The sequence below is a fragment of the Trachemys scripta genome, chromosome 14 (assembly GCF_013100865.1).
Source record: "Trachemys scripta elegans isolate TJP31775 chromosome 14, CAS_Tse_1.0, whole genome shotgun sequence".
Classification (NCBI taxonomy): domain Eukaryota; kingdom Metazoa; phylum Chordata; order Testudines; family Emydidae; genus Trachemys; species Trachemys scripta.
The window spans coordinates 26,700,804-26,728,562 of NC_048311.1; the positions used below are offsets into that span (position 1 = coordinate 26,700,804).

The 27,759-nt window shown below is 42.0% G+C and overlaps 2 protein-coding genes, 1 long non-coding RNA gene and 2 other non-coding genes across 9 annotated transcripts in view; 3 read left to right on the plus strand and 2 right to left on the minus strand.

Moving 5' to 3' along the window:
• The window catches only part of ERN1 (endoplasmic reticulum to nucleus signaling 1), a 57,988-nt gene extending 43,101 nt beyond the window's left edge, over positions 1–14,887 (minus strand). Inside the window, exon 1 of the mRNA XM_034789841.1 lies at positions 14,684–14,887. Coding sequence (XP_034645732.1) covers positions 14,684–14,788 — 105 coding nt within the window. The 5' untranslated portion in view covers positions 14,789–14,887. The remainder of the gene's footprint in view (positions 1–14,683) is intronic.
• Positions 14,888–16,604: 1,717 nt separating this feature from the next.
• Positions 16,605–17,291, plus strand: LOC117887120. The gene is made up of 2 exons (XR_004648120.1): positions 16,605–16,692; positions 17,167–17,291. It is a non-coding gene; the product is annotated as an uncharacterized LOC117887120 (long non-coding RNA).
• Positions 16,943–17,007, plus strand: LOC117887830. The gene has a single exon (XR_004648212.1). It is a non-coding gene; the product is annotated as a small nucleolar RNA SNORD104 (small nucleolar RNA).
• A 38-nt stretch (positions 17,292–17,329) lies between the features above and the next one.
• Positions 17,330–17,467, plus strand: LOC117887831. The gene has a single exon (XR_004648213.1). It is a non-coding gene; the product is annotated as a small nucleolar RNA SNORA50 (small nucleolar RNA).
• A 1,150-nt stretch (positions 17,468–18,617) lies between these two features.
• TEX2 (testis expressed 2) overlaps positions 18,618–27,759 on the minus strand; it is a 122,550-nt gene continuing 113,408 nt past the window's right edge. For 4 of the 5 annotated variants that reach the window (XM_034789362.1, XM_034789363.1, XM_034789365.1 and 1 more), the window contains 4 exons: positions 26,437–26,562; positions 23,110–23,319; positions 22,508–22,628; positions 18,618–20,698 (listed from right to left, as the gene is read on the minus strand). In XM_034789362.1, the coding sequence (XP_034645253.1) occupies positions 20,576–20,698; positions 22,508–22,628; positions 23,110–23,319; positions 26,437–26,562 (580 nt within the window). In that variant the 3' untranslated portion in view covers positions 18,618–20,575. The remainder of the gene's footprint in view (positions 20,699–22,507; positions 22,629–23,109; positions 23,320–26,436; positions 26,563–27,759) is intronic. The other variant, XM_034789361.1, reaches the window with a different exon arrangement.

A 27,759-nucleotide genomic window follows, 5' to 3' on the forward strand; every position in this document is an offset into this window, starting at 1 on the left:
AGATAAAGCTCATACTGGACACCTGTGGTGGTTCGTTTAAGGAGACAACCACTGAACTATAAATTTTAAATAACCTGTGTGTATGTCCACTTTATTCACTTGCTAACTCAGACTCTTACCTACTCCAGGCATCAGAATAGGACAATTATCTCCCATGTCGTACATACGGCACTCCCATTAATACACTCCAGAATGATATTAGCCTTTTTTACAACTGCATCACATTGTTGACTCATTCAATTTGTGATCCACTAGAACCCCCAAATCCTTTTCAGCAGTACTGCCACCTAGCCAGTTATTCCCCACTTACGTAGCTGTGCATTTGATTTTTCCTTCCCAACAAATGGCTTCCTTCAAAAAGGAAGAAACAACATTCTATCTTTACAGAACACCTTTTATCCCCAAAAGATCCCAAAGCACTTCACAAACAAAATGGTATTCAAACAGATATTACTTTATCCCACTACTAAAATGCAGTTATCTCTGGGGTGAAACACAGCAGTTGTTTAACAGCATACAGCTGTTAAAGACAGGAAGTGAAGATTATTGTAGCTATCTAAAACTGCCGGTAGGATTGAGATAGGCAGAATGCAACAAATAGAGTTGGAATTTGGCCACAAATAAAATGGCTCAAGCAACAAATCTCTTTTCAGACTCTACACAGATTAACTCTGTTCTTCTAAACTACTCAGTCTCTGAACAAGCATTTATCATCTCACAGATTCAGCTAGTTCCCCAACCAGCATTTTCACTTCCTGTCTTCTTTTGAGAAATGAATCTAGTATGTATCATCACTGTAAAAAATAAACATATGCAGGAAACTCCTGTAGGGGCCATTACTAATAACTAGGAGAAACACAATCAGGCTGCAGAACTGATCATGGATCAACATCTTCAATAAAGGAAAGAATAAGGAAAGAGGAGAGGGTGAAGGACCTCAACTATCGAAGTCCTTCTCTCCAGAGATTAGGGGAAGAAGAGTCTGACCATCATTAGGGCACAATACAAAATTTGTGTTTTAGCACAAGCCTCCCCACAGTAATGAAGACAGAATGGCAGACCAGCTCCTTGCATGCCAGCCCAAATGCTATCCTATACAGACTGAGGCAAACCAGAGTCACCTTAGCTGATCCCTGGCTACCATCCAGGCTTTTTTTTTTCAGCTTGGAAAAGAGACGACTAAGGGGAGATATAACTGAGGTCTATAAAATCATGACTGGTGTGGAGAAAGTAAATAAAGTGTTATTTAAGCCTTCTCATAATACAAGAACTAAGGGTCACCAAATGAAATTAATAGCAGGTTTAAAACAAACAAAAGGAAGTACTTTTTACACAACGCACAGTCAACCTGTGGAACTCCTTGCCAGAGGATGTTGTGAAGGCCAAGACCATAACAGGGGTCAAAAAGAACTAGATAAATTAATGGAGGATAGGTCCATCAATGGCTATTAGCCAAGATGGGCAGGGATGGTGTCCCTAGCCTCTGTTTGCCAGAAGCTGGGAATGGGCAACAAGGAATGGATCACTTGATGATTACCTGTTCTGTTCATTCCCTCTGGGGCACCTGGCATTGGTCACTGTCAGAAAACAGGATACTTGGCTAGATTTACCTTTGGTCTGACCCAGTATGGCCGTTCTTATGAGTTCTTCCATTGACCTAGCCACCATCTCTCAAGGGGGTGGATTAACTACAGCGATGGAAAAACCTTCCATTGTTGCAGTAAGTGTCTATGCTATGGCTCTGCAGCGGTAATGTAGACAAGCCCTGATATCACCCGCTAGAATTTGAGTGTGCAAGGAGAGTTACTCACTATACAAATTCACAGAAGCAGTGTTTGAACAATTACACCTATATTTTAGTCACAAAAGACGCACTGGGGATATTTGGCAGGTTTTCTCCGCAGGGGATATTCGGCTGCTTCAGACCCTTACATTGGCTTGCACCATCATTCCCCACAGAAAGCTTCTAACTATTGAACAGCTGGTGCTTTAGCAGCTTGGGGTTTGCAGGTCTGAGTCAGTTCCTTACAGCTTTATTGTGGCTTCTTACAGATAAAGGCAACACCCAACAGGAAGAGAAAAACAAATAAGATCAAAACCTAATAAAGTCATTTTACCATAGTGTGCAAGAATCTAAATGATTAGACTCAGAAACAATCCCTGGAGATGCAGCACAACTCCTGAGGAGTCTCCACATACAAGAGAGAAACTCAAACATTATTGAAAAGGTCCTCTACTAAGGCTGCAGTACTGTGCATAGGAGGAAGAGACCAACCCAGAAAACGCTTCACATCCTTAGAGTTTTGAAATGTTATGAAGAAAAGTACTAGACAAGTGCAAACAATTAGAGAAATTGGTTATCTTCACCACAGCACAGATGGGAAGTTGGAAGGTATCACTGTAGCTCCAGATAAATCACTGGACTTTTCTTGATGCCTAGATGTCATGATGATGGGTGAACAATATATAGATCTAGGAGATTCTGAACAAAGGAGAAATTAGGAATTGTACTAGGTGGCCTGGCACACCTGCAGTTTTACACCTACTGCCCTTGTTGCAGCTTTCAGAGTACAAGAGTTATGCCTGTAAAACCCATTAGTTCTAAACTGTTTAAACAAGGTGCAGTTCCACAAACACAACTATACAAGGGGAAGGGCTGTAGCAGCCACTATTTATCAGGTGCTGTGGCTAGCCAATAGAAGGCACCTCAAAGCCAGACCATTTGCAAATTTTGCAAAGCCTTTGCCTATAGGGATTACTTCAAAAAAACGTGGCTTGTCCATGGATTTCTGTTGTATCTACTCTTTACACAACATTAAGAATATGAGGAAAACCCCCCGCCCCAGAGACTACCCCCCAGAGTTTGGTTCTGGTAGCTTCCACAATAGAAAACACAGAAACCCACGAGAGGAGTTCCAAAATATTTAAATGAATACTACCCAATTCCTGTACACTAACATTTCCATAACTTCTGACTGTGTGTGGCTCAAAAGCTTGCCTCTCTTATCACCAGAAGTGGGTCCAATAAAAGATATTACCTCACCCACCTTGTCTCTCTAACTTTCCCACAACTAATACAGAAAATTTCCCAGAAATCACCATGACAAATGATAATTGCAACCATAATGATGTTTGGAAGGTATGTATTGTTTTAAAAAAAAAACAGTACTTATGAAGCAGAGAACTGAAATGTTACTTTGTCATGGCCACATGAATTGTGAACTAAACAAGACACCTAAACTGCTTGTTGGTATATCAAAAACCAATATTTTCTTTTAACTCTCAGCTATTTTACATGATCAGTAGTACCTGGAAAGGAATGGAAAGTAGTTAATGTGCAAAGAGTTCTTTCTGCGCACACTGCAAATGGGAAGCATGAAAGTATTTTCTCACTTTTAGCCTTCAGATCATTACTGAGTTTAAAGATAAAAGGGGAGAGCGGGGAGACCATAACTGAAGGAGGTATTCACACAACTTTCTACCACAAGCCAGACTGTCACCTGCACAGAGTATGACACAGAAAGTTCTGAAGTATTAATTGATCATGAAATTCTAGCAGCAATCTGCACTCTCATCTTAATCTGTTGGGTGTAGTATAACTGGAAGGGGGAGGGAATAATCTCACTCCCACACAGCCAGTTCCTTTTTAGTCGGGTAGAAACCTGACATCACTTTCTGGTTCAGGGACAGGGATAACCAGGAAATATGTGCCTTCTATACCCCCTCTCTCATCCAAGTTTCAGTGAATAAGGTGGACGCTTTAGATTGCATGGCTGTCAATCTAACCCTGTTCACAAGCACTAAATAAAATAACTAAAATAATAATAGTGTTGAAGCACATTTTCACTCAGAACATGCTTATATTCCAAGTATGTATAATCTACTAACTTTTACATATTTTCAGATTAAATGAAGAAATGTGTAAGAGACTGTACTGAGAAGAAACCAACGACTGCACAGCCTTTTCTGATACTAGTGTGGTATGTTTTTAACGCTGGCAGTCAAGCCACACAAAATAATCTACTTCCAATGCAGTTGGATAGAACTAGCTAATCTCCTCCCCGACATGCCAAATAGGTTGCTGTGCACGTGGCCCACTATCGGTAAGAGTCCAAGAAGCAAACGTGCCAGGTTCTTTAATGGACCTTAGTCTTCTGCAACTTGGCACATAGCACGGACATTGCACAACTAGGATGGCAGTTACTTCTGGAATTCAGAACTCAAACTGGGACTAATATTTTGAAAAAGATAATATTAAGGTTGCAAAGCAGACACAGAAAGCTCCTTTACCAAAGAAGTTTGTCAGGACTCCGAAGGCCAATTTCTGCTCACTTACGCCCAGGAGGTTGAAACCAACTAAGTTACATGGCTGTAAGCGACAGCAGAGTTTGGTCCCATGTATATAGCTCTTCCCTTCAACCAACTGATCCTGTAACAATGATGCCCTTGTTAAACTTTGTTCTCCCTTGCTCCAATTGCCTTGTTCCATCACTTCTTGCGCCCTGCTTTTTTCTTCAGCCTTCCTTCATTCTCCATGCATAATCTCCAGCTGCTCAAGGATTCTCTGTTTATATTAAACCATTAAAAGGGTGTTTATGTGGTGCTGCTCCTTATGCGCTGCAGCAGCCACCTTAGATAGCAAGGGTGCAATCGTGAAGCCTTGAGCTGAACCCTGAAGGTGAGTCAACTATTTTAGGCTTGATACACTTGTCAGTGTTCCTTTATTTCCAATGCCCTATTTGTTTTACCTACTAACAGGTTAAAAATTCATAAGCATATGCAACTCTTAATTCAAAATCTCCAATTAATTTTAATTATTTGAGGCACAATATTTTTCAGCTAAGACTTTTAAACTGACAGACCCATTGCAAATTACTGAAGTTTGTGAGTTAGCAAGTAAAAAAGAAACCAGGAATGCTGCATCACAAGATCTACTTTATTCACAAACAACTATACAGTCACCTGGAGCAACTGATAGGTGCTTAGTATAAAACAACAGAAATAAGTTGATTTCATAATTTAAATTCCTTCATGGCATATTTGTAAATATCAATAGATTATTGAAAAATTAACATGTCTAAATGTCTAAATCCAAATTTTCATTATTCATGTTGTTTTCTTGGATTCTGCACTTCACATTGGACAATGAAAATAGACAAGTCAGTTTCACTTGTGTTTATTGGTGTACTTCAGCACTACCCAAAGGCCGCAGTGTCTGGGTTGCAAACACTGAACAGAAATGCTTATTTGTTTTTCAAAAAAAAGAAAAACCTGCTCAACTGGAATTTTTTAAAATGCCCAATGAAAATATTAGCATGAGATCTTATAAAAACTTGTATTTACAAAGCCTAAACTTGAGACAAGTTTAACCTGATGGTACCCAGAGAAACAGACTGCTACACCATAAAAAACACTACAGCTCCAATCCTGAGATGAGCTCCAGGTATAGGGGTCCACTTCTTCAGATTTCATTTCAGCACTGGGGCCTAAATAGCTATAATTCAATACAAATTCTTAAAATAGATTCTCATTTCACATTACAATCATAGTCCAAGGAGATGTAATACAACACATTGCCAGAGATATATGGCAGGATGGAGAATTAACAGGGCAAGAAGACAGACCAAGTTATACCTCTTTAATGTATAGCAGAAAAGATGATTATACAGAACACGTGAAAAGCTTAGTTTGGCTCAAAAAGCCACCCGCTGTGGAATCGATTATGAATTTCGATCAGCAGGATAGCTCCTTGCTAACTGTGAATTTCCATCCCATTAGTAAAGTTACATGAAAGATTCACAAGAAGAACAGGAGTACTTGTGGCACCTTAGAGACTAACACATTTATTTCAGCATAAGCTTTCGTGGGCTACAGCTCACTTCTTCAGATGCAGTTTATGCTGAAATAAATGTGTTAGTCTCTAAGGTGCCACAAGTACTCCTGTTTTTTTGGCGGATACAGACTAACACGGCTGCTACTTTGAAACATGAAAGATTCAGAGTATTAAAGAAACTATATTGCTCCTTTTGGGATTCTAAACAAGAAATTGTTTCTTTAAATAAAAGCTAAAAAGATGGGGAATAATGATGGTGTTATCTGATATTTTAACTAGAAACCCACATTTCTAGGTATTCTTCATGCCTTTACCAAGTTAAGCTTCAACAAATGTTCTTGAGTACTGAATGTTAATCAGGATATAATGGAAGAGGGCTGGGTCTTTTAAGCGCTTGTTGCCACTAGCATAACAAACCTCCTCTTACTTAGACTCACTACCTCTTTGAGGGAAATAAATAAATTACAAACCAAAAAAGAAATGAGTCAAAACTAATTTGAATTAAAACAAAGCCAAAATAAAGTTGTGTTACAAATTCTGATAGGTTTATGTATTTGTGCACAGCTGAGTATCAAACAGGGTATTATCTATCATTTAGGAAACCTCTGTATGGGTTATCAGGTAAGTGCCCTATTTCTAGTACTTTGCTTTTAAGACTAGAGAAGTTTGTCTAGAAAATACTGGTTTAATGAAGATCAAATTCCTATGAGAAGAGTTTCCTCCATTAATTTAGCTTTGTTTAAAGACAGTGGCCTATATTTCAGAAGTACTAAGCACCCATATCCTACTGAAGTCAATGGAAGCAGCAGTTTTGAAAAAAAAATCAGGCCACTGATTCCTTAAAGTTTTAGTTCTGTAACTTAGAAATATGTCATATTATTGGAGTGCTTATCACTAGGGGCTCCTCAGGTGCGAGTAAACAACACAGAAAAGTATTCCAGCCATCCACAATATGTCCCAAACCTTTTGCTTCATTGAAAGAGCTCAGACACCAGGGATGCCATGAATTAGCTGTGAGCTAGAATAGCAGTCTGAATATTGCTTCCTGTTGCTTCAATAAAACAGCTTACAGTTTGTTAGTAAGCAAATCACAATGCCATGTGTTACCAGTAAATGATTTCCACTTTTTAAATAAGAAAGTGTTTGGAAGAGATTATAAATGCGTTTACAGTAAATTCCACTTGCAAGGCTTGGTGGGATAAAAACACTGGCATTTTGCTAGGTTTAAATAAATCTTCACAACTTCGCTGCTAACTAAAGCACTAACATAAAACTGTTGAAAGTATAAACTATTAACAAAAGATCAAATCCTGCATTCCTTGGGCACCCAATACTCACTATTTCAATGGAATGCAGAATAAGACTGTATATTTATATTTGGAAATATTCTAGCAAAAGTAGAGTCTAAGCCTATTCCCACTGACTTCTATGGGAGCAGAATCAAGCACTTTAGCTACAGCAAAGACCAGAAATATAACTTGTGCTCCAGGAGACAAGGTGTGGACAAAGTAATATATTTTTAAAATGAGCATCTGCACAATACTGGAAACATTTAGCATAATCATCACGTGGTCTATGATTCAGGGAGCCGATTTTGTCAGCTAGTGCTCTAATTACATTGCTGGCTACAGGCTGAGAGTCACTGCATAATAAAACCAAGCCACTAAATAAATTTTGTAAAATTGAATGAACTAATTTTGCAGCATTAGTAATTAAGTTGATGCTTAACGGAAAGCTGACAAAAAAAAGCTACTTTACACTTTCTTTAGAAAATTAAATAAAATCTAGCGAGCCTTATGACCTTTAAAAAAAAAATCTAGCAACTATCTGTCGGTTATTTCTAGAGTCCCCATCACTGCAGCGTCTAGGCACTGGTGAGTCTTCATAATTGTGTGCATGCACATGACAAGAACATGTCCGTACACATCATGCTGTACCTCTATTCCCAGGAGCAGGCAGGGTATTGAACTATACGTAAATTCCACTCTTACAGGATTCTATCCTCTTTCTAGGTCAAATTTTGAGATGTGCTGAGCATCATCAACTCCTAAGAAAGCCAATGGACTGAGGCCTCTCTGGGGAAACAGAACTTGTTTAAATATTCACAAGAACACTAGAGCCAGGAAGGGTAAGGACAGAATGATACATATGCGCATCTGTACATTAAGCCACACTTGTCAGGTCTAATCTTAGGTACATGCATCTTGTTAGTATTCCTCTAAAGGAATATAAACAGTAATTATTACAATGAGCTACCAAATGTATCAGCAATTCAAACCATATATACTGATGTTATTCTACATAAACCTTAAAAAATAGGTCTCTTTTCATTAAGTCTTAATACTGTCTCACCTTAGTTTCATGCATGTTTGGCAACTTAACGAATACTGCCTGATGACAGAAAAAATGCTGCAGAAGAAAACATCTGATCAAGGCTGGGGTTTTCTACTTTCTAGAACATGCTGCATGTGTTGCACCTTATGTATGTTATTAGACAGCATTAAAACTCAGCCCACAGCCCACGGTAGAGGACATACCAGTGTTCTAAACACTCATTTTATCCTTAACAAGAGGTTGCTGTTTTTGAGCTGTATAATCTTCAAAGGCAAACAGGGAGAATTCAGGATGTTCCGCTATAGCACTGATCACAAGGAAAGGGTTAAACTAACTAGCTTTCTTAAATATATTTATCTTCTCAGTTCACCATAACACACTTTCTTTCAAATTCCAGTGTTATATTTCAGTGCTCTATAATATTTATTGCGGCACCAGTGACTATTTATAGGCCACTCTGTTAGACTCTTCACTGTTGTTTCTAAGATGTTGCTCCCTCATAACGTCCTTCCATTTATTGCTTGGGCAATTCCAAGAACTGCTCACTGAGTCGCCTAAATAATGAGGAAGGCCCATGTTAAAATACAAGAAAAAATAAATATAAATATAAACTACAAACAACAGCAATGGTATCACACAAAATGACAAAGGCTGGGAAATTAGCACAGAAACTTCCACAACAGAATGTCCCCATTACTTTTTCTTAATATGTTCATCTATGTCTGTCCAGTTATTTGGGTGATCTGCGTTTTCTAGACTGTTCCATGTTGTTCACATCTTACTCCAATGTTATAGTGATACCAAAAATTATATGCCAGTTGGCCATTTTCATATGTATTTATTATCCAAATGAGCTCTTCTGGTCAATTACCTTAATTATTGTCTGGGATGGGGGGGGAGGGGGAGGAAGACTGGGACTGGCTGAGCATTGAGAGTGGGAGATGGAGAGGGAAAGGGAAGGGACAGGGAGGTAGTAGGGGCGGGAATGGAACTAGCCAGGCAAGGAGACTGGGACTGAGAACCAGTGGGGTAGTGAAAATAGGGAGTGGGAACAGATCTGACAGGGAGCCAAGGAGCAGGGGAAGAACTTGGATGGGCTGGTCAAAGAGACTGGGACAAGGATCTGGGGGGTGCGGGAAGAATATCCAGATTGGCCCAAGAGCCCAGGGAGGGAGATTGGAACTGGGAGCCCGTGGGAATAGGGAATGTGGGGTGTGACTGGAGGCCAGGGTAGGAGAAAGACAAATTGAATAAGGAATTGGGATGTGGGGACTGGTTGGGAAAGGAGGCCGAGGACAAGGAGCTGAGGGCCTGGAGAACTTGGAATGGCTGGTCAAGAAGACTGTACCTGGGCATGGGGAGGAGACTGGGAGGGGCATTCCAGAGGGGTGAGACTAGGACGTACAAAAAGATTAAGATTAGAAGCCTGAGGAGTAGAGACTTGTACGTGCAAGGTGAAGAGACTGGGACAAGGAGCAAGGGATGGGGAAGAGACAGGACTGGTAGGAGAGGATAAGGCAGAAGGGTTATGCTTGAGGGGAGTGGGCAGAAAAGTCTGTGCCTACTAGAGCATGTTCCCCTACAGAGCCTAGAGTAGAACCCAAGTTCCCTGAGTCTCATTATTCCTCTGCTGTCAGCAAATATCTTTGAAACCCACTGACAAAGTGTCTCATCCCCCTCTACTGCCAGTCCATGTGATAGAATTGTACGACTGGAAGGGACCTCGAGAGGTCATCTAGTCCAGTCCCCTGCACTCATGGCAGGACTAAGTATTATCTAGACCATCCCTGACAGGTATTTATCTAATCTACTCTTAAAAATCTCCAGTGATGGAGATTCCACAACCTCTCTAGGCAACCACTCTGATAGTTGGGAAGTTTCTCCTAATATCCAACCTAAATCACCCTTGCTGCAACTTAAGCCCATTGCTTCTTGTCCTATCCTCAGAGGTCTGTCCCCTCTCAGTCTTCTCTGCTCCAGATTAAACAAACCCAATTTTTCCAGCCTTCCCTAATATTTGCTAGACCTTTAATCATTTTCGTTGCTCTTCTCTGGACTTCTCCACATCTTTCCTGAAATGTGGTGCCCAGAACTGGACACAGTACTCCAGTTGAGACCTAATCAACGCGGAATAGAGTGGAAGAATTATTTTGTGTCTTGTTCACAACACTCCTGCTAATACATCCCAGAATGGTGTTTGCTTTTTTTTGCAACAGTGTTACTATGTTGACTCATATGTAGCTTGTGATCCACTACGACCCCCAGATCCCTTTTTGCAGTACTCCTTCCTAGGCAGTCATTTCCCATTTTGTATGTGTGCAACTGATTGTTCCTTACTAACTGGAGTACTCTGCATTTATCCTTATTGAATTTCACCCTCTTTACTTCAGACCATTTCTCCAGTTTGTCCAGATCATTTTGACTTTTAATCCTATCATCCAAAGCACTTGCAACTCCATCCAGCTTGGTATCGTCTGCAAACTTTGTAAGTGTACTGTCTATGCCATTATCTAAATCATTGATGATAAATCAGATACTGAACAGAACTGATCCCTGGGGGACCCTTCTCGATATGCCCTTCCAGCTTGACTGTGAACCATTGATAACTACTTATTACTGATATCCGTTACTCTGTTAGCTCAAGTGACAGTGGTCTGTGTGGTGGACCTAAAGGTTGCAACTCTCTTGATGATCCATATGGATGTTCATATGAAGGAATTTGTTTTTTTCCCTCCCCAACTTCTGTAATAAATGACATAGGGGTCCTACAGACAGCAGTTTCTTCAATTGCATAACCCCGATTCATTCTCAGAGCAGATCCATCCTGTGCACTGAATGAGGCAGGGTCCTGTGGAAAAAATAGTATATGGTTATGTAATTAAATACTGTATCATAATGCATGTGTACCAGGGGGCTAAATTAAGGTTGCCCAGGCAACCATAATTCTGGCATTTCCCTGAAGTTGAGTGCTGTAATGTTAATAATGTTCTTTTAATGTAGTTTTGTGCATGTGTAATATAAATTTAAGTTATACATTTCCACTGGGTGGGAAAAATTGTTTCTACAAAATATATTTTTTTCAAGTCATCTTTACCTGACTGGATGGAAGTTCCTTCTCAGAGCCATTACAGCACAGATGAAATATAGACAGAGTTTTGCACTGATCTCTTATGATTTGTTAGTGTTAATATGGATGAATTTTAAAGTAACTGCAGCTTGTGAATAAAACCTAGATAGCCTAACCTATTTTTAGGATGGAGCAAAGGGGAGGGGAAGCAGAAGGGAAAAGGAGTTTCATTTCAAGCCCAGCACCAGCAATCCTAATTGTAACTAAGGAGTATTAATGTGATCTAGTGACTAGGGCTTTACTCTGGGACTCAGGAGACCTGGGTTCTAGTCTCAGTTGTGCAAGCGACCTTGGACAATTGCTCCTTGCTTGTGTCTCCTTCTGTAATGGATAATAATCATACCTGTGACTAAACATTTTTTTCCTAAAAACAAATAAAAGGCTGTCCCTGGACAAAATCATACATGCCAAGTTTTAGGTTGGAAAGAATTATCATAGTCAAGTTATAAACTTCTACCTACAAAAAGCACTAATATTAACTATGGTCCCAATCCCACACTGTGCCCCTCATGAGCAAACAAACGACTGTGCTCATACAGTGCCTGTTGATTTCAATGGACTCTGAATGGGCTCAGCAGTCCACCCAGGCAAATCATCCTGCAAGATTTAGGCCTATAGCAGCATGAAATTAAATGGGGTTTGCAAATGTGTCTGGACCAGGTTTCATTTATAAGACGGACCCTGCCAGGCATAGGTGCTAGAAGTAGGGGTGCTGCTGCACCCCCTGGCTTGAAGTGGTTTCCATCATATACAGGATTTACAGTTTGGTTCAATGGCTCTCAGCACCCCCACTATACAAACTGTTCCTGCACCCCTGCTGCCAGGCCCAAAATTTAGGTTTTTCTGATGGTGTTGGCATGGTGAGAATTTTACAAAACTTACTATTAATCTTTTTTTTTTCCAACATTAAAACACAGCGGGGGATTAGGAGACTATTCAAAGTTTTCCTCTGCAGTGCTCCAAATGCAATAGCGACGTGCTACGCAATGAAACTCACCAATTTAGATAAACTGTCCAAACTGACTAGAATAAAAGAAGCAGCTCTCCATTTATGTTGGTTACATCTTTTTTTCCTTTGAAGTAACCATATAATTATACCTAAAATTCAATACAAACTATGTATACAAAAATCATCCTAAATGGTGAAAGGCAAATTAGATTACCAAAACAAGGAGCATAGAGAAAAATACCTAAGGTATTACCATTACACAAAGATTTTTACGGTAATTTATCTTGACAGTATGCTTTCAACTTTTGCTCTTTTCCTAATTGAGCAACAGTACAAAACACTTTAGAGTTTCACTGTTAAGCATGTTTACTTTTAAAAAGGGGAGTGGAGCTGTGTAGGGAAAAAGAAAGCCTCCAGCTTTGCTTAACCTGAACTATAACCCCATCTATCAAATCTGTATTTTCAGGTGAACAACAAGCAAGCCATTATACCTGCTTAAAAAGCATAACCTTAAAACACCCCTCTCCCAGATTCAGGTATAGCTCAAATACCAAGAACTGCATGGCAGCTGGTCCTTTTCACTATCACTGGATCCATGAAGGTCACGAAATAGAGGGTCTTTTTCAGGAATGGGATTTTTGAAGAATAGATATTTGATCTAAACACACTTTTTTAAAAGCAAATAATTTAAAACAACCTGTCTCTGTAGCAAAAGCTAATTGCCATATTAAATTTATCTGCAAAAAGAATTCACTTGTTAAACACACTATCTACCTTGGTGAGTCCATGGCTACATTCTTTCCCATAGCCTCTTGATGCCCAATGATGCAAATCCACGCACAACCTGATTATTTTTCAAGAGAGTTTGTGATAGTGCATGGTTCACTTGCTTTTCACCCCTAGAGATCAAGTTTCAAATTCTGAATAAGAGTCCCCTCTATATATTTGTTCACATCACAAAGTCATCAAGTGCACATTTAGCATAACTGGCAATTTTTGGTCAAGAGAGCATGGACTGGCTGAGTTGTGTGGGAGACACTTCATCATTTTTATCTCCACCATCAAGAGTGTTTAGGTGTTTCAGAGAATGTAAGAAGACAAGGCCTCTGATTTGAAGAGCTTACAATCTAAACAGAAATCTACAGATGAAGGACAGGAGACAGCAAACAACAAAAAAGTGAAGGGACTAAGCGGTGATGTTTGATCACATCTATCTAGTTGCTTTATTTGTCTACATTATTTTATCCATCACCAGTTTTGTTCATGCTTCTTTAACCATCACCCATCTGCTTGCTACCAAGTTCATTCTATTTTTGGTTTGAAAATTAGTATATATACCCATTTTTGCAGCAAATATTTAGATAGCATATTATGAGTAACCATGGCAGATAGCAAGTGGGTACACAGCTGCGTGTTTAGGACAGAAGTGAAACCGAGAACGTCATCCACATGCATGCGTATACAGAGTCATTGGGCATTCAACGGGAGAAAACGGAGATCACACAATGACGTTTAAATAGGCAAATAAATAGCTTTACAAAGATATACAAAAATTATCGCCATTATTATTATGCAGACGCAGGCGGCTGTCTGACTTTGCAGATGTGACCTACATAAGTTACAGTAACCTCTTGGCAAGCCCTAGCCAAACACACCCAGATGGCAGCTCCCCTCTTACATATTCCCACATACACCCACAGCTAAGGGAGCAGCTCCTCTCTGTTCAACTCCCTTCACACAGTATCCTTGTGGAACTGGGGGAGCAATTCCCTCCTCTCTGTTCACACTGTAACTCAGGCTGAGGGTACTTCCCCATATCTCTGTCCCACACCCTGAGCCCAGGGGAGCACCCCTACCTTCATAGGCCTGGAGCAATTCTCTCTCACCCTCCCCTCCGGGGATGCTCAGCCCTGACCCCCCCCCCACTCTTTTATACCCATCTCCTACACAGCCAGAGACACAGCCTGAGCAACTACCCCAGAGTTGGGGAGGAGACAGCTCCTCAGTCACCACCCCAGCTGCCACCAAAACTCTTGACAGAGCCCCAGGGAGCTGGGTGCCAGTTTGGACAGGGCTCTCGATACTGGGGAGGGGGAGTACGCAGCCTGACCAGAGAAGGGCTCCCTCAACCAGCGCAGGGGGATACATGGGGTAACTCGCCCATCTCCGCCCTGGGGTTGGGGTGCCGGGGGCAAGTCCCCACTCTCTATGTCCCCCTCCCAGCCCCGGGTGGGGCAAGGGATGTCCGGGGGCAACTCCCCCCTCCCAGCCCCGGGGGTGCAGGGTATGGAGGGAACTCCCCCGGTGCCCCCGCTCCCAGCCCGACTGACTGGTATACATGGGGCTCCCCCCCCCTCTCTGTGCCGCCATCCCCGGGCCCTGGTGGAGGCTGAGCCCCGGGCCCTGGTGGAGGCTGAGCCCCGGGCCGCCGCTCACTTACTCTGGGCCCCGGCGGCAGCAGCGGCAGCAGCACCAGCAACGCGCCCAGGCTGAGGAGGCAGCGGCGGAGCAGGGCCCGGTGCAGGGGGCGGCCGCCCCGCTCCATGGTTCTGCACCGGGGGCTCAGCGGCGCCCGGCCGGCTCGGCGGCTCCCTGGCTGCGCCGCGGTGCAGCGTGTCCGGCCCCCCTGGCTCCGCGGGGCGGGGAAGGCCACCAACGTCACCCCCGGCAAAGGAGGTGGAGCAGACTGGGAGGGAGCCTGGCACGGCTCGGGAGGAGCCAGGGCGTACAGGGGCCATGCCCGCCGGCCCGTGGGGTGGGCTGAGCCAGCGCGTACACGGGGAAGCGCCCCCAGCCCCTAGCTGCAGACGGGGACACCGTTTCATTGCGCCCGGGCGTACACGGGCGATTCCCCCCGACCCTCATGCAGAGACAGCCACAGTGCTGTACTCACTTTCTCCTTAGCCTCGCAGCTCCCATGAATGCTGCTCTCCGTAAGGGGAGCTGCAATGCAAAGCTAGCGCAAAGTGCCTTTAAAACTCTCTGACTATTTGGGTGGTGGGGTGCACGGATCTAAACCGCAACTTTACAGATTAAAACAATTTACCTTTTAGAATGGCTCAGCAAAAGTTTGAATTTCACATATGAGAAAACAGTCTTCCAAAAATATGGAATATGGAAAGATTAAAAGATGGAAACTTTGCAAAAATAAGCAAATACAGTGGAATCAACCTTGTACAATATCTATGAAAAACAGCATGTTTAGAAAGTGCCTTATGTTTAATGAAAAGAAAACTCGTTTCTCTGGGCAGTTAAAATACATTTTGAAATGATCAGCTCCCACAAAAGAGAAATTAGGAGGACAGCAAATTCTGGAGTGGAGGTACTTTACCTGATTCCATTGTAGAGAGTGACTGTCTCCCTCTGCTGGGCAAAACACATCCTAGGCATCACAAGTCATGTATTAAAACGTACGATTTTAACAGACAACTGCTGATGGTGATTAGCAAAATCATGTGAAAAACGACCTTACTGCTTTTCCTGCTTATTTAGGTGTGCATAGTGCTTGAAACACATACAGTAAACAAAACCGAGGTCACAGCCCTTAGTAGTCACATAGAGGCCTGGTCTGGGAAATTCTGCAGAGAAGGGCTGGACTTTCTATACAAGACGGATAACAGATAATGGCAACTGACCGCAGAGATGGGGAGAGTTCACAGCAAATAAGGGGAAAGGGAAAACTCCTCTGCGGTGAGGATCATTTATCAAGGAAACCGAGTTTTGAATGGTCAGTGTAATACTGGACCGTTCACTATTGGGGATTTATGCATCTCCTCATTTAGTGGTCATACTCCTGAAATCCCCGCCCTATTAAAAAGCATGTTTCCCAGGGTCTCAGAAGTGGTGTTTTTAACCCAAGGCAGGCAGGATAAAGGCTTCTGGTGGGGGAATCAAGAGAGCCATGGTCAGTGGGTTTGGAGCGGGTTAACCTAAGGGAGCTCTGGCGCCCATTGGTCCCAGGCGGGCTGGACGCTACCGGGTCTGACTCAGCCAGGCTTAGCCCAGCACGGTACAGCCAAGTTCAGCTGTTGTTCCACCCACTAGCATGCGTCCGACCCAAGGCCCTGCCGCTGAGCCCGTCTCAGCCCCTCTGACCCCGGCCGAGTTCGAAACACGACCGTTAGCTCACGGTGCTCTGGTGCGCACCGTCCAGATGCGGTTGGCACCAGCCCCAGACCAACCGGCCCCGTGCGGTCCACTTTGGGCCTAACTGGCCCAATAGGCCCCGCCCCGCCCCCTCATCATCATCATCATCATCCCCCCTTCTCGCGGCCCAAATTGCGCGAGAACTAGCCGCTGACATCAAACTGTCACGTGGCCTGTGACTTACATTTTATTGGTTGCTGATGAGAAGGGGCGGTGCCTGTTGAGGCGCCCGAACTATAAATACCGGCGAGCGGCCTCGTTCCGCCTTTCTCTCTGCCTAGGAAGGCAGGCAGGGCGTTGGAGGTGAGTGGGGGTAGATAGGGCCGGCTCGGCGTTCTGTGGCGAGGCTAAGGCCTGGCGGCGGGGGCAGTGAGGTGACCGGTGGGGTGTACCATTGGGGGGGGGGGGGGGGGGCAGGGGGTGGGGGGGGGGCCTTTGGTTTGGGGGGGGGGGGGGGGGGCGGGGGGGAGGGGGGGGGGGTGGGGGGGTCCTGCCCGGGGCTCAGGGGGGCCGCGGGGGGGGGCGGGGGATGTCCGTCCCACCGGCGCCGGCTGCTGTGATGATTCTCCTTACACGTGTTAGACTTCTGAGGCGGATGAAGTAAAGCCTAGTCTGAGCCCCCGGCGCCGGGTCCCTCTAGCTCGGGCGGGATATGGCGTCCTGCCTCCCCCTGGGCTGCGGGTTGAGCTCGGCCCGGCCCCTAGACACGCTGTGGCTGTCGGGGCGGCGGGGCCGTGCACTCGGGCTGGGATCCTAACAGGGCTCCTGTTCCCCCAGGCATGACAGGAGCTGGCCTGGGACCTGCCGCAATCCCTGGAGAGCGCCTACCCGGGGCTGCTGACCCATCGCCCGCTGCTTTTCTTTTTGTAAAGGGGGGGGGGGGAATGGTTAATAAAACAGCAGAAAAAATGGTGAGACTTTATTTCCTTATTGTGCTCTCCAGCACTGTCTTTGAACTGGTGAAGTGTCCCGCTGATGGCTTCACTGGCTAAGCAACAGTGCAACAGGAAAAAGCTTGTTCATAACTGGTGCTGCTTAGTTAAAATCTGAGTGGCTCTTTTAAGATCAAGTAACAAGGTGATTACTGCACCTCTTAAAGCTTAGGTGAAGACCATAATTAAATTCAAGCCCTCCCCTTTCTGAATGAAATTTCCTTTGCCTAGAGGTCCTGGACCGAGGACCTCTGAACAAAGCTTTTGCACAGTGGAATAAGATTCAGTAGATGCTACACAGGAAGTGGATAGGGGAAGAATTTTTCATCTCCCATTCATAAATGGGGTTGTAACCCAATCCTCTAGTAGCTGTAAGATCTATGTATAGGATTTTTTCCCAGGTCTGGTTTCACTATTTTCCTGCAATGACGATCAAGCAGAGGAAAGAAAGTTGTGTAAACTGCATTTGAACCACATCACCTTGAGTAGGGCCCAGTGATTATAACTAAGGTTTTTCCTTCACAGTTCTAAGGCATCTTTCAAAGGTACTTAAGATGTCCACTACACTTATCACTCATGATCAGTGAGTTTATCCTTCCACCTCGGGTAAGACATACTGACTTGTAAGAGGAAGACTTGGCAGCAGCTAGAAGTGAGCCTAGGACTAGACAAGGGGATAGCTTTCAGAGAGGAGCCATTTTTTGTCTTTGACCAAAATATTTTGAGAGCCACATCACATGCAACACAAAGTTAGAATTTGTCAATAATTGAACATATTAAAGTTACTACTCACCAGTACTTTTAATGTGACTTCTGCTGTTTGAATTTGACTATAAACAGGAGGGAGCTGTGTGTTGTGTGGTTGCAGCCCACATGATATACACACACACACTCCACACCTGTATGTCAGCACAGCTGCACATGGGCCATGAGTTGTGAACCACTGGAACTGTCTACTTCCTCTACATTTAGAATACTTTTACATAAACATTCTACTGGAACTAAAAGAACCCATTTATCCATTACAGTAGCATAGAATTCAAAATTTTGATTTTTAAGCTTTTATTTTCAAAGCCAGAACAATATATCCTTTAAATCCCTTATCCTAAAGCATCAGTCTTTATAGCCTCATAGTGCAGCTTGAATTGAACTAAGAATGAACTTCTGGAGAAATTGTAAGAGTGGGGTACAACAGGAAAGTGGCTTCCCAAATCCATCTTTTGAAAACATGGGTGTCTTGCACAAACTCAAACTACGGGCCAAACAAAATTATGCAGAAATAACTTACAAGCTATGTAATGTGTCTGACATGGGATAACTTTATTTCAGAAAACAAAGCAAGCCAATTATAGTTACCCACATAGTTTGACTAGGAAGTGCAATATGACAATTGTGTAACAAATCTGGATATCTTCACATTAGTGCATCTAGTCCTTTGACTTATAATTCAGTTATTGCACATAGAAATCATATAAAGACCTGCGTACAAGACATGCAGACTTCATGAAAGGCAAATAATGCCTATGTAGTAATGAGCGCAATACCAGAACAGTATACACAAACTGGAATGGTCACAGGAGTTTAGGTAACAAATATAACCTGCTAATATTGCAATTAAAAGTAACCAAAAAATAGGTGTTCAAATATAGACTTAATTTTTAAATATATTAAATGCTAATTATATTTATGATGTTTCAGGCAAGGTGCTGTTTAAAAAAATCTTCACTATGATAGCTTCATTTAGAGATGGTAAATCATCAAAAAGTTACACAAGGTAATTCTGATTTACAACAAATGGGACTGAACACAATATACAAAGTTTGTAAAAATTTACTTTTCAAAAGAAAAAAAAAAGCAAATTATGCTAGTCAAAGGGGAGCTACAAAACCTCACCTTTGTAAACTAAAACATTCTGACACAAATACATGAACAGTTGGCAACACGGAGGAAAAAAAGTCACATTAAATATCAGATATGTAGTGTTCAAATAGTTAATGATTTAATGCATACATTTAATCTTGAATCTCCACACAAGATAGAAATAAAAAGGCAGTTTTTTTCTCATAGTTTTGGCCATTTATTAGCAGAAACAGTCCTTACATCTGTCATAACCAGCTTGTGATCAGCCTGAACAACTTCAAATGCTTGAATTCCTATTTCACATACAAAACTGAGAAATAAATACATGGGTGTCAAAATCTGCCTTCAGTTACAGCTACAAATCCTCACCAACATCTGGTGATTTGAAGTCACTGGATGCATGGCTGTCACAGATCAGAATTTAGTCCCATGCTTTGCATGTAAACACTGGTGTCATGGGAAAACACAGCAACAGAAACTCCTATGAGAATCCCACTGTTTATTTCATTGTATAAGAGACTCCATACACAACTAGGATAATTATTTCTGGTCAGTATGTGCAGTTTTAGACATTTTCATGTGTGCTCATATCTTTAAACATTCAGAATTAATCACAAACCATGGTGATTGTACCTCACTATGAGGCAGGCTTGCTATGGTTTGGTCTCATGGCTTTGCCTACTGCTTTCTTAATCACAATAACCCCACCAATTCCCACCTTCACTGATATTTGAGAGAGTGTGTTTTATGGCTACTTGCTTCCCAAAAAAGCATTAACTTTGTATGAAAAAAATAAGTTAATATGTATATTCCACATAAATGGATTCACGATATTACCTATACATCCAATTTACATTCTTTTCTCCTGAAAGGATTTCATATTTCAATGGCTTGACACAAGCTATTGACTGCAGAAGTGAAAGAACATAAAACAGTTCATTCTACACCTCCAACTGCCTGAGAGAGAAAAATAGTCTTCCAGTTGTATACATTTGTTCCTGCCAGAGGATTTGGCATGCAGGTCCTTTACTGCAAAAGAACCACCCTTCAATGCAGCAGCATGATGTATGAACACAAACTGACCACAATTTGTGTCATCAAGCTCCTTGATCTATTACAATTAGATTTTCTTTTTTTTCTTCAAAACAGGTCATCTTAGCCTCAGTTAAAATCCTGACAGCAGCCATTACAAAATAAATCAACTTATAAATGGAATTAAACTTCGTATAAGTGCAGTAAACAGGAACAATAACCAGGCATGTTGAGCGCAAAGAAATGGGTATAGGCAGTCCTCTTTAAAAAGGTGTGGCACAAGTTAAGGACAAAACTACCGCACAGTTTAAAAAACCATGAAAATAAATTTCTTAATACTGTACACTGCAAATCTTCACATTTCATGGTTGATCAGCAGCCTCTGTGACTGGATCTTTTGAAGGGCACGTAGATGAGCGGGGATCCATGGCAGAGTGCATTAGAGGAATATAAACATCATCCATGTTTGGCATGACAAAAATTTTCTGCGAAATGAAGGCAAAATTAAATGCAACTTAGTTTAATACGTCATTCAACATTTTTGGGTTTCTAATTAGCATAATTCAAAAGTAAGTAGCATACTTAAAATCAATTTCGGTTTCCCTGGGTTGGATGGTATCTGATGCAATTTGTATATGCAAACTCTGCAGTGCCTACTAGCCACAACAGTTTGGGTAATATGTGACACTGCACCTCATATTCTTCATAGTGATTATTATGGTATGATTATAGCATAATTATGGTGTATTTTATGCAAGACGAGTCATGTGAGGGGTCATTGGAAAAGTTATGATTTGTCAAATATGATTATCCTATTTGTATGCATGTATCATTTTTGTATCTAAAGTTAGGAATATTGACTATGTATCTGTATTTCAATTGTGCTTACTCTGGATGACACCCATAACTAGCCTTTCCAGTACAACAATGAAAAGCCAGACAATGCTGATGCCCCTCAGCGCTGATGACCAGGCCACATGATTCTGGACTCCATCTTGGGATGTCAGTATTTTTCCACAAACCAGTCTGAGAATCAAGTTTTGAAACAAAGGGTTCCTGCCATATGCTATAAGGCAGGGAGTGGTGATATCTGTTGTTCTTCACTCCCCATGCTAAAAGAGTCCTGGAAACACCTGAGCTGGGGGAAGTGCTGGACCCAGGTTAAAGGGATTTCTAGCCTGTGTATGAAGACCTGAGAAACCCAAGCTGTAAAGCTAATGCAGCTTGTGCCTTAAGAATCTACAAATCTGCCTGTACCATCAGTTAGACAGGATGAGACACTGCTGTTCATATCCAATCTAGTATATAAAGCTTAGGTTACGTTTTTGTTTATTTGCTAGGTAATCTGCTTTGATCTGTTTGCTCACGCTTATAAATCACTTAAATCTGTCTTTTGTAGTTAATACATTTATTTTATGTTTTAATCTAAACCAGTGAGTTTGGAGTGAAATGCATGGGAATCTTAGCTCAGAGAGGCTGTTGCATATTCCTCTCCACGTTGGGGGTGGAGTGAGGGGAGCGAACTCGATGAGCTTACGCTGTGCACCGCAAGACGGTATAATTTTTGGGTTTATGCTCCAGAGGGGGGCGTGCCTGGGGAGCTGAGAGTTACCTTGGCTTTTGCCTTTCTACTGTTGGTTCGTGCAGTGGCTAGTCAGAGAGCTTGCATGTAACTGCCGCTGGGTGTGTCCCCCCTACCTATATTTATGCTGATGGAAGCGTAAGACTGGGAGTGGGTCTGCAGCTTGTCACAGCCGCACAGTGTGAGGGAGAGCCCAGGCTGGTGGGTCAGAGGGCTCAGCCGTACCCCAGTTCCAGGTGGCACCCAGGGGGAACCCGTCACAGTATAAACCACATAATTGAAGATGAAACATTAGGAAGTGCTGAGATCCCTGCACATTTCACTCAACTCAATAAAGAGCCACAGGGAAGTGCCTGTTTCCCCCCTGCAACCCCCAGCATATGTCTCATTGCAGTTCCCTTCAAGCAGAATTCAAGGTGGCAGTTTTGATCTAGCCAGTCTGCTTGATAGGTTTGTCTCAAGTTTGACTCTCCCACTCTTTTGACCATCCTGGAAATTTATATAAGTTGGGGTGATCAGTTTGCCAGATTTTCAGCAGTGCTCAGCACTAGCAGCTCTCGCGGAACTGGAGAACTGCTGGATGTTGACCACTTCTGCAAATTGAAACTCTGCACTTCTCTTATGTCTGCACTAGGAATTAAGCGAACAATTTTGAACTGTAACTTCCATTAGTTAAATGAAAAATGTCTTTAAAGTTATTAAAGAAACATACCTGAAACTCTTGTTCCAGTTTCTTTTCTATCCAGTCAGTCACATGAACCAAAGTTACTTCTCTCTCGCCGAGCTTTGGCCGAGCTTTTAGCTCTAGATAGGGAGGTCTTCGGAAACCGTACCTCAAGAGCACACACACAAAGAAGAGAAAGTTTTTTATTGACTGACTATCTCTTGAAGGAAATGCTTGAACACATTAATTGTAAATGCAATTCAGATTTTGATGATAGCGCCTGTCACCACTCTAGTTTATAAATATTAATTCCTATTGCATCTCTTCCAAAATACATTCCAGCTGAGTGTGTAAGCTTTTCTTGTTCTTCTCAGAACTATTTTGCATATGAAATACTCTGCAGTTTGCAGAGGAAGGTTCTATTGATACTAGAGCTTCTGACGGGATGGCACACACATTTTGTAGCAAAACATTTCAAAGACGCTAGGCAAGGGAAGAAAATCACACTGATTTTTATTTTATTTTACAGAACTGTCAAATAGCTGCAAAGATATAAAAGTACCCAGTGTCTTTTATAAAGGAAATTAGTATCGCAAGTGGAAAATGACAGTTAAAAGAATTTAATTTCTATTTTGCTTTACTACACTTACCATATTCTGTCAGTAGGTGGTGGTGGAATGTTAACTGCTAGTGTTCCTTTACACTCTTGTACTTCAACAGTTAGCAGTAGTGGAGTATTGGAGACCTCTTCAATCTTCTTTTTAATGAACTCAGTCTCTGTTGCTTTCTGGAAATATTTTGACTTGGTAATTTTATCCACAATCCTCATGATCTTACTTGTCCGATGTCCTCCAACATACCTTCATATGTAGAATAAGAAAAATACATCATCAAAATGATGCTCCCAGAAATTATCTGGTTTTCCTAAAAATGTCTCTCTCTGCATGCTCCATGAAGGAACAGCATAGTAGGAGCTACAGGCTGTAAAAACAAATGATCTGACACTAAAAGCTTTGGAATAAAATGTAGGCTGAATGCCAGGGAAAAGGTGTGTGATGGAGGCCTCGGCAGTTGAGAAATGTAAAGCAAGGCATGCTAAAAGCACTCCTCCAAAAATATTTTTTATACATATGCTGAGATTTTCAAGGGGATCTAATAGAATTAGATACCTAGCTCCTTTAGGACCCTCAAAATCTCAGTGATAGTTTAGGAAACAATCCTACACTATCTGGGGGATAGACTAGGCCAGGTTTTCAGCGGTATTCAGGTGCCAACCGGAGTTTTCAAAACAGCGCCTAAGTGCCTAACTATTTTAATTTCAATGGAAGTTAGGTGCCCAGATGCTTTTGAAAATCCTAGTAGGTGCCTAAACACCTTTGAAAATCTGGCCCTAGGTGACTTAAGAGGTCTTTTCCATCTTGACTGCCCAAACAACTTACATTTTTTTCCTGGGTGTCTTGCATAGGGTCAACTAGATGGGGCCCCAATTCCATTTGCAGCCTTTGGGCAGTACGGCAACACAAAAAAGCTACAATTTCTATGACTATCACCAATTTCATTTGCTAAATTATTTATAGATTTTCTGTGAAGTCATGTTGATTTGCAAGGTCTTCAATAAAAGTCCTAAACACAGATTCACACTGATATGTCCAGGCAATGCTGTCAGAGTCTGTACCCAGCACAAACACCCTGCTGGTTACAAGTGACTAGTGGCTCTTCTATCCAGTCTAAGTGCACTCCCTTTCCAGATGGCACTAAAAGCATGACAATTTTTTTTAAAATGGCTAAAGATGCTTACACGACTGTCAACAGTAAGTTGGCATGATGTGTGCAAATTTGTATATCACCATCTTAACAAAAATTGTCAGGAGACAGATGCACTGAAGCACGTGCACATACATCTTGAGCTCAAGGGGACCAAACACCATGTCCCAGCTGTTTAATGCAGCGTGTTTAATTATAGGTTTTTACAATTGTTACTGCATTTAGTGTGGAGTTACTGGCAGGAGGACCAAGGAGGAAAGAAGAACCAGGCAGTAGAAGGCGGCTCCAGGAATTGTTAGCTGCACATATGCAGAAAGACTGTTTTTCTCCCCACTACAACGGAGTCTAGATGGGATGGTAGCAAAACAGACACTTTGTTGTAAGGACAAAGTACATCTCTACTTCCTTCTACACCTAGCACATCTAGGAATGCGAGCACTGCATAAAAGCCATAAGGATGGCATCTTTCACATTCCTGCAGTGCCCATGTCATCCACTGAATGAGATGGTCCTGAGAGAACCTAGCAACAGATGAGATACGACCCCCTCTCTACAATACATGCAACTAATAATTCATGAATTTATCCAGGTTCCTTTCTCCCAGGCACTAATCTCTATTAACACAATGGGCCAATTTTCAACTGGTATAAAACCAATGTATCTCCATTAATTTCAATTCCCCAATTTATACCAGCTGTGGATCTAGCCTAAACAGAAACAGAGTTATCCATTTATTGGATACTATGGTGGCAATGGTGAAAATTTTCAAAGGCATGAAAGAGAGTTAGGTGGCCAAGCAGAATTTCCTTCTACATTTACATAAAATGTACAGATCACATATTATTAACGTTGCTAGAACAAAAAGGGAAAACAAAGTATTTGTAAAAATATAACATATATTACACATAAATAATTCTAGTATCAGAGGGGTAGCCGTGTTAGTCTGGATCTGTAAAAAGCGACAGAGTCCTGTGGCACCTTATAGACTAACAGACATATTGGAGCATAAACTTCCGTGGGTGAATACTCACTTTGTCAGATATGTCTGTTAGTCTATAAGGTGCCACAAGACTCTTTGTTGATAAATAATTCTGACAGACCACCGTATACAAATTAAATGGATTTGTCTGTTAAAAATACACACTTTCGGGAACTATTGCACAGTCAAGCTACTCTAAAAGCCATTGAAGAGAAAATAAAAGTGACAGTGATCAAATGCTATGCACTTAACCATCAAGTTTAGAAATTCCTAAACCCTAAAGACAGGTTTAAAACCCAACAAAGGTGACCTAGTTTTTCAGCCTCTCAAGGTATTTAAGACAGCTGTGGTTTAGTTGGTGGTTTAAGCACAATGCTAGGAGTTTTATTCCTGGCTCTGCCATTGGGTGAGACATCTTAGGCATAGGCCTTGTCTACACTACACGGGAAATTTGATCTAAGCTACACACTTTGAGTTACGTGAATAGTGTAACTCAAAATCGACATAGCTTAGACCTACTTACCGCGGGGTCCACACTACATGATATTAACGGGAGACGCTTTCCTGTTGATTCCCCCTACTCTTCTCGATCCGGTGGAGTGCAGGAGTCGACGGGAGAGCGATCTGCAGTCGATTTAGCAGGTCTTCACTAGACCTGCTAAATCGACCGCCGACGCATCGCTCGTCGATCCCTCCTTAAGTGTAGACAAGCTCATAGAAACTTCAAAGTAACTTGGCGAAGTCACCACATCTGTAACATGGGATAGGGACATTTAGTCGTCTTTAAAATCTTCAGATAAGTTATGGAAGTATCAGGTGTTGTAAACTGAGCACTACACAGTTCACTCTGCAGAGATCTTTTGCACAATACATTAGAAACTAAGCTCCTGTCTTTTCTGCTATTGTAACTTGCAAGAGTAGCTATTTGTTTTGGTCAATATTTCCCTTTCTTCCTTTATTGTGTACCTAATTGCCCCCCTCCATCCCAGAAGCGGCTGGTTTTCAGTTGGGCTGTTGGATGGATATATATATATATATATATATATATATACACACACACACACACACACACATATATATACACATACATATACATACACACACACACACATATTAGTGATGCCCTTTCCCATGACAAGCACTATAGTGGAACAGAACATGAAAGGTTGTCATAATCCTTCAGCTGGCAAAGCATGTTTTAAAAAAAAAAAAAAAAATCAGGTAAATGTCTCACCCTTCTGCACCAGGAGTCAGCTGCTTTTCTCCTCCCATCACCTCAGGAGCATCATCCTCCTCTGAAGACCCAGCACTAGAAGACTCCTCATCACTGTCTGCAAGGCAATATGCCCTTGGCCTGAAACTGAGAGAGACAGATGACAATTTCCATATGAAACTTGACATTAACACCCATTCGCTGTGTGTAGCTCTTTTGGTGCCTTATATATTTATACTAAAATGTCTGCAATACCCCCACTCCCTTTCCTTAACTATCCAGAGAGATAAAGTAAAACAAACACACACACACACACTGGGATTGGTTGCAGAATCCTTGAATTAAATATACATGACTATTTATACAGAAGCCTGTTTTTCTTCAGTAAAGCTGAATCCTGCATGAAATGAGAGGATATTGTACGGCAAGACAGAAAACAGAATGGCTATTTTGCATGCCACCTAACGGAATGGGAGATGGCTTGAAATATGTTTGCAGACACATTCTTGCTGGTGTTAGTTGCTTTCCAAAAGGTTTGAATAAAATGAAGAATGTCAAAAGCTTTTAAAAACAAACAAACCCAAACATGAGTTTTAAAATGCTGAGATGAGAATATGCAGCTGTATTTTGTGCTGAACAAGTGGATTTATATTGAATGCCAACATAGGACTCTATTCAACACAAATTTTGACTAAGGGTTCCAGGATGGGAAGTTTCAGTTTTTATTTTGGAAAGCATAAAAAATGCATACTGTCCCATGCCAGGTATGGAGTTTATGCTTCACATATGTACACAAGCTATTATCCCTGGTCACTACCAGAGTCCCATGGGTCCTTTGCATCTATGTACCATAATTGTTGTGGGGTGCCAGATTTAGAAACTATGTGTAAAGTGGTGTAAATTACAAACTGGTAGGTGAGTGTACAGGAGGCTACCTGATTTTAAGAGAATCCGAGTGAAATCTACATGCTGAAGGGCCAGATGGTGGTTTAAGGAAAAGTATCTTGCCCACACACAGTTTAACCCACACCCTTCTGTTGGCTGCTTTTCTTCCTATACCTTATCTCTTCTGGCCCCTACCTGGGCAAGTTGTACGAATTCAGGCTCTCTTACAGCACATACACCTACTTACTGGTGTGTAAGTTCTAGCATCTTACATATTCTTTTTTAATTGAAATCTGTGAAAAGCAATGTGTTGTGCACACTGTTGGTACTTAAGATATTCAACCTCTTATTTTAGGTGAGAAAGTCTATGACATCAGTAGTTATGAAGACAACACCTCCTCTAGAAACTCATAGACCTTAGTGCAGCGGTTCTCAAACTTTTGTACTGGTGACCCCTTT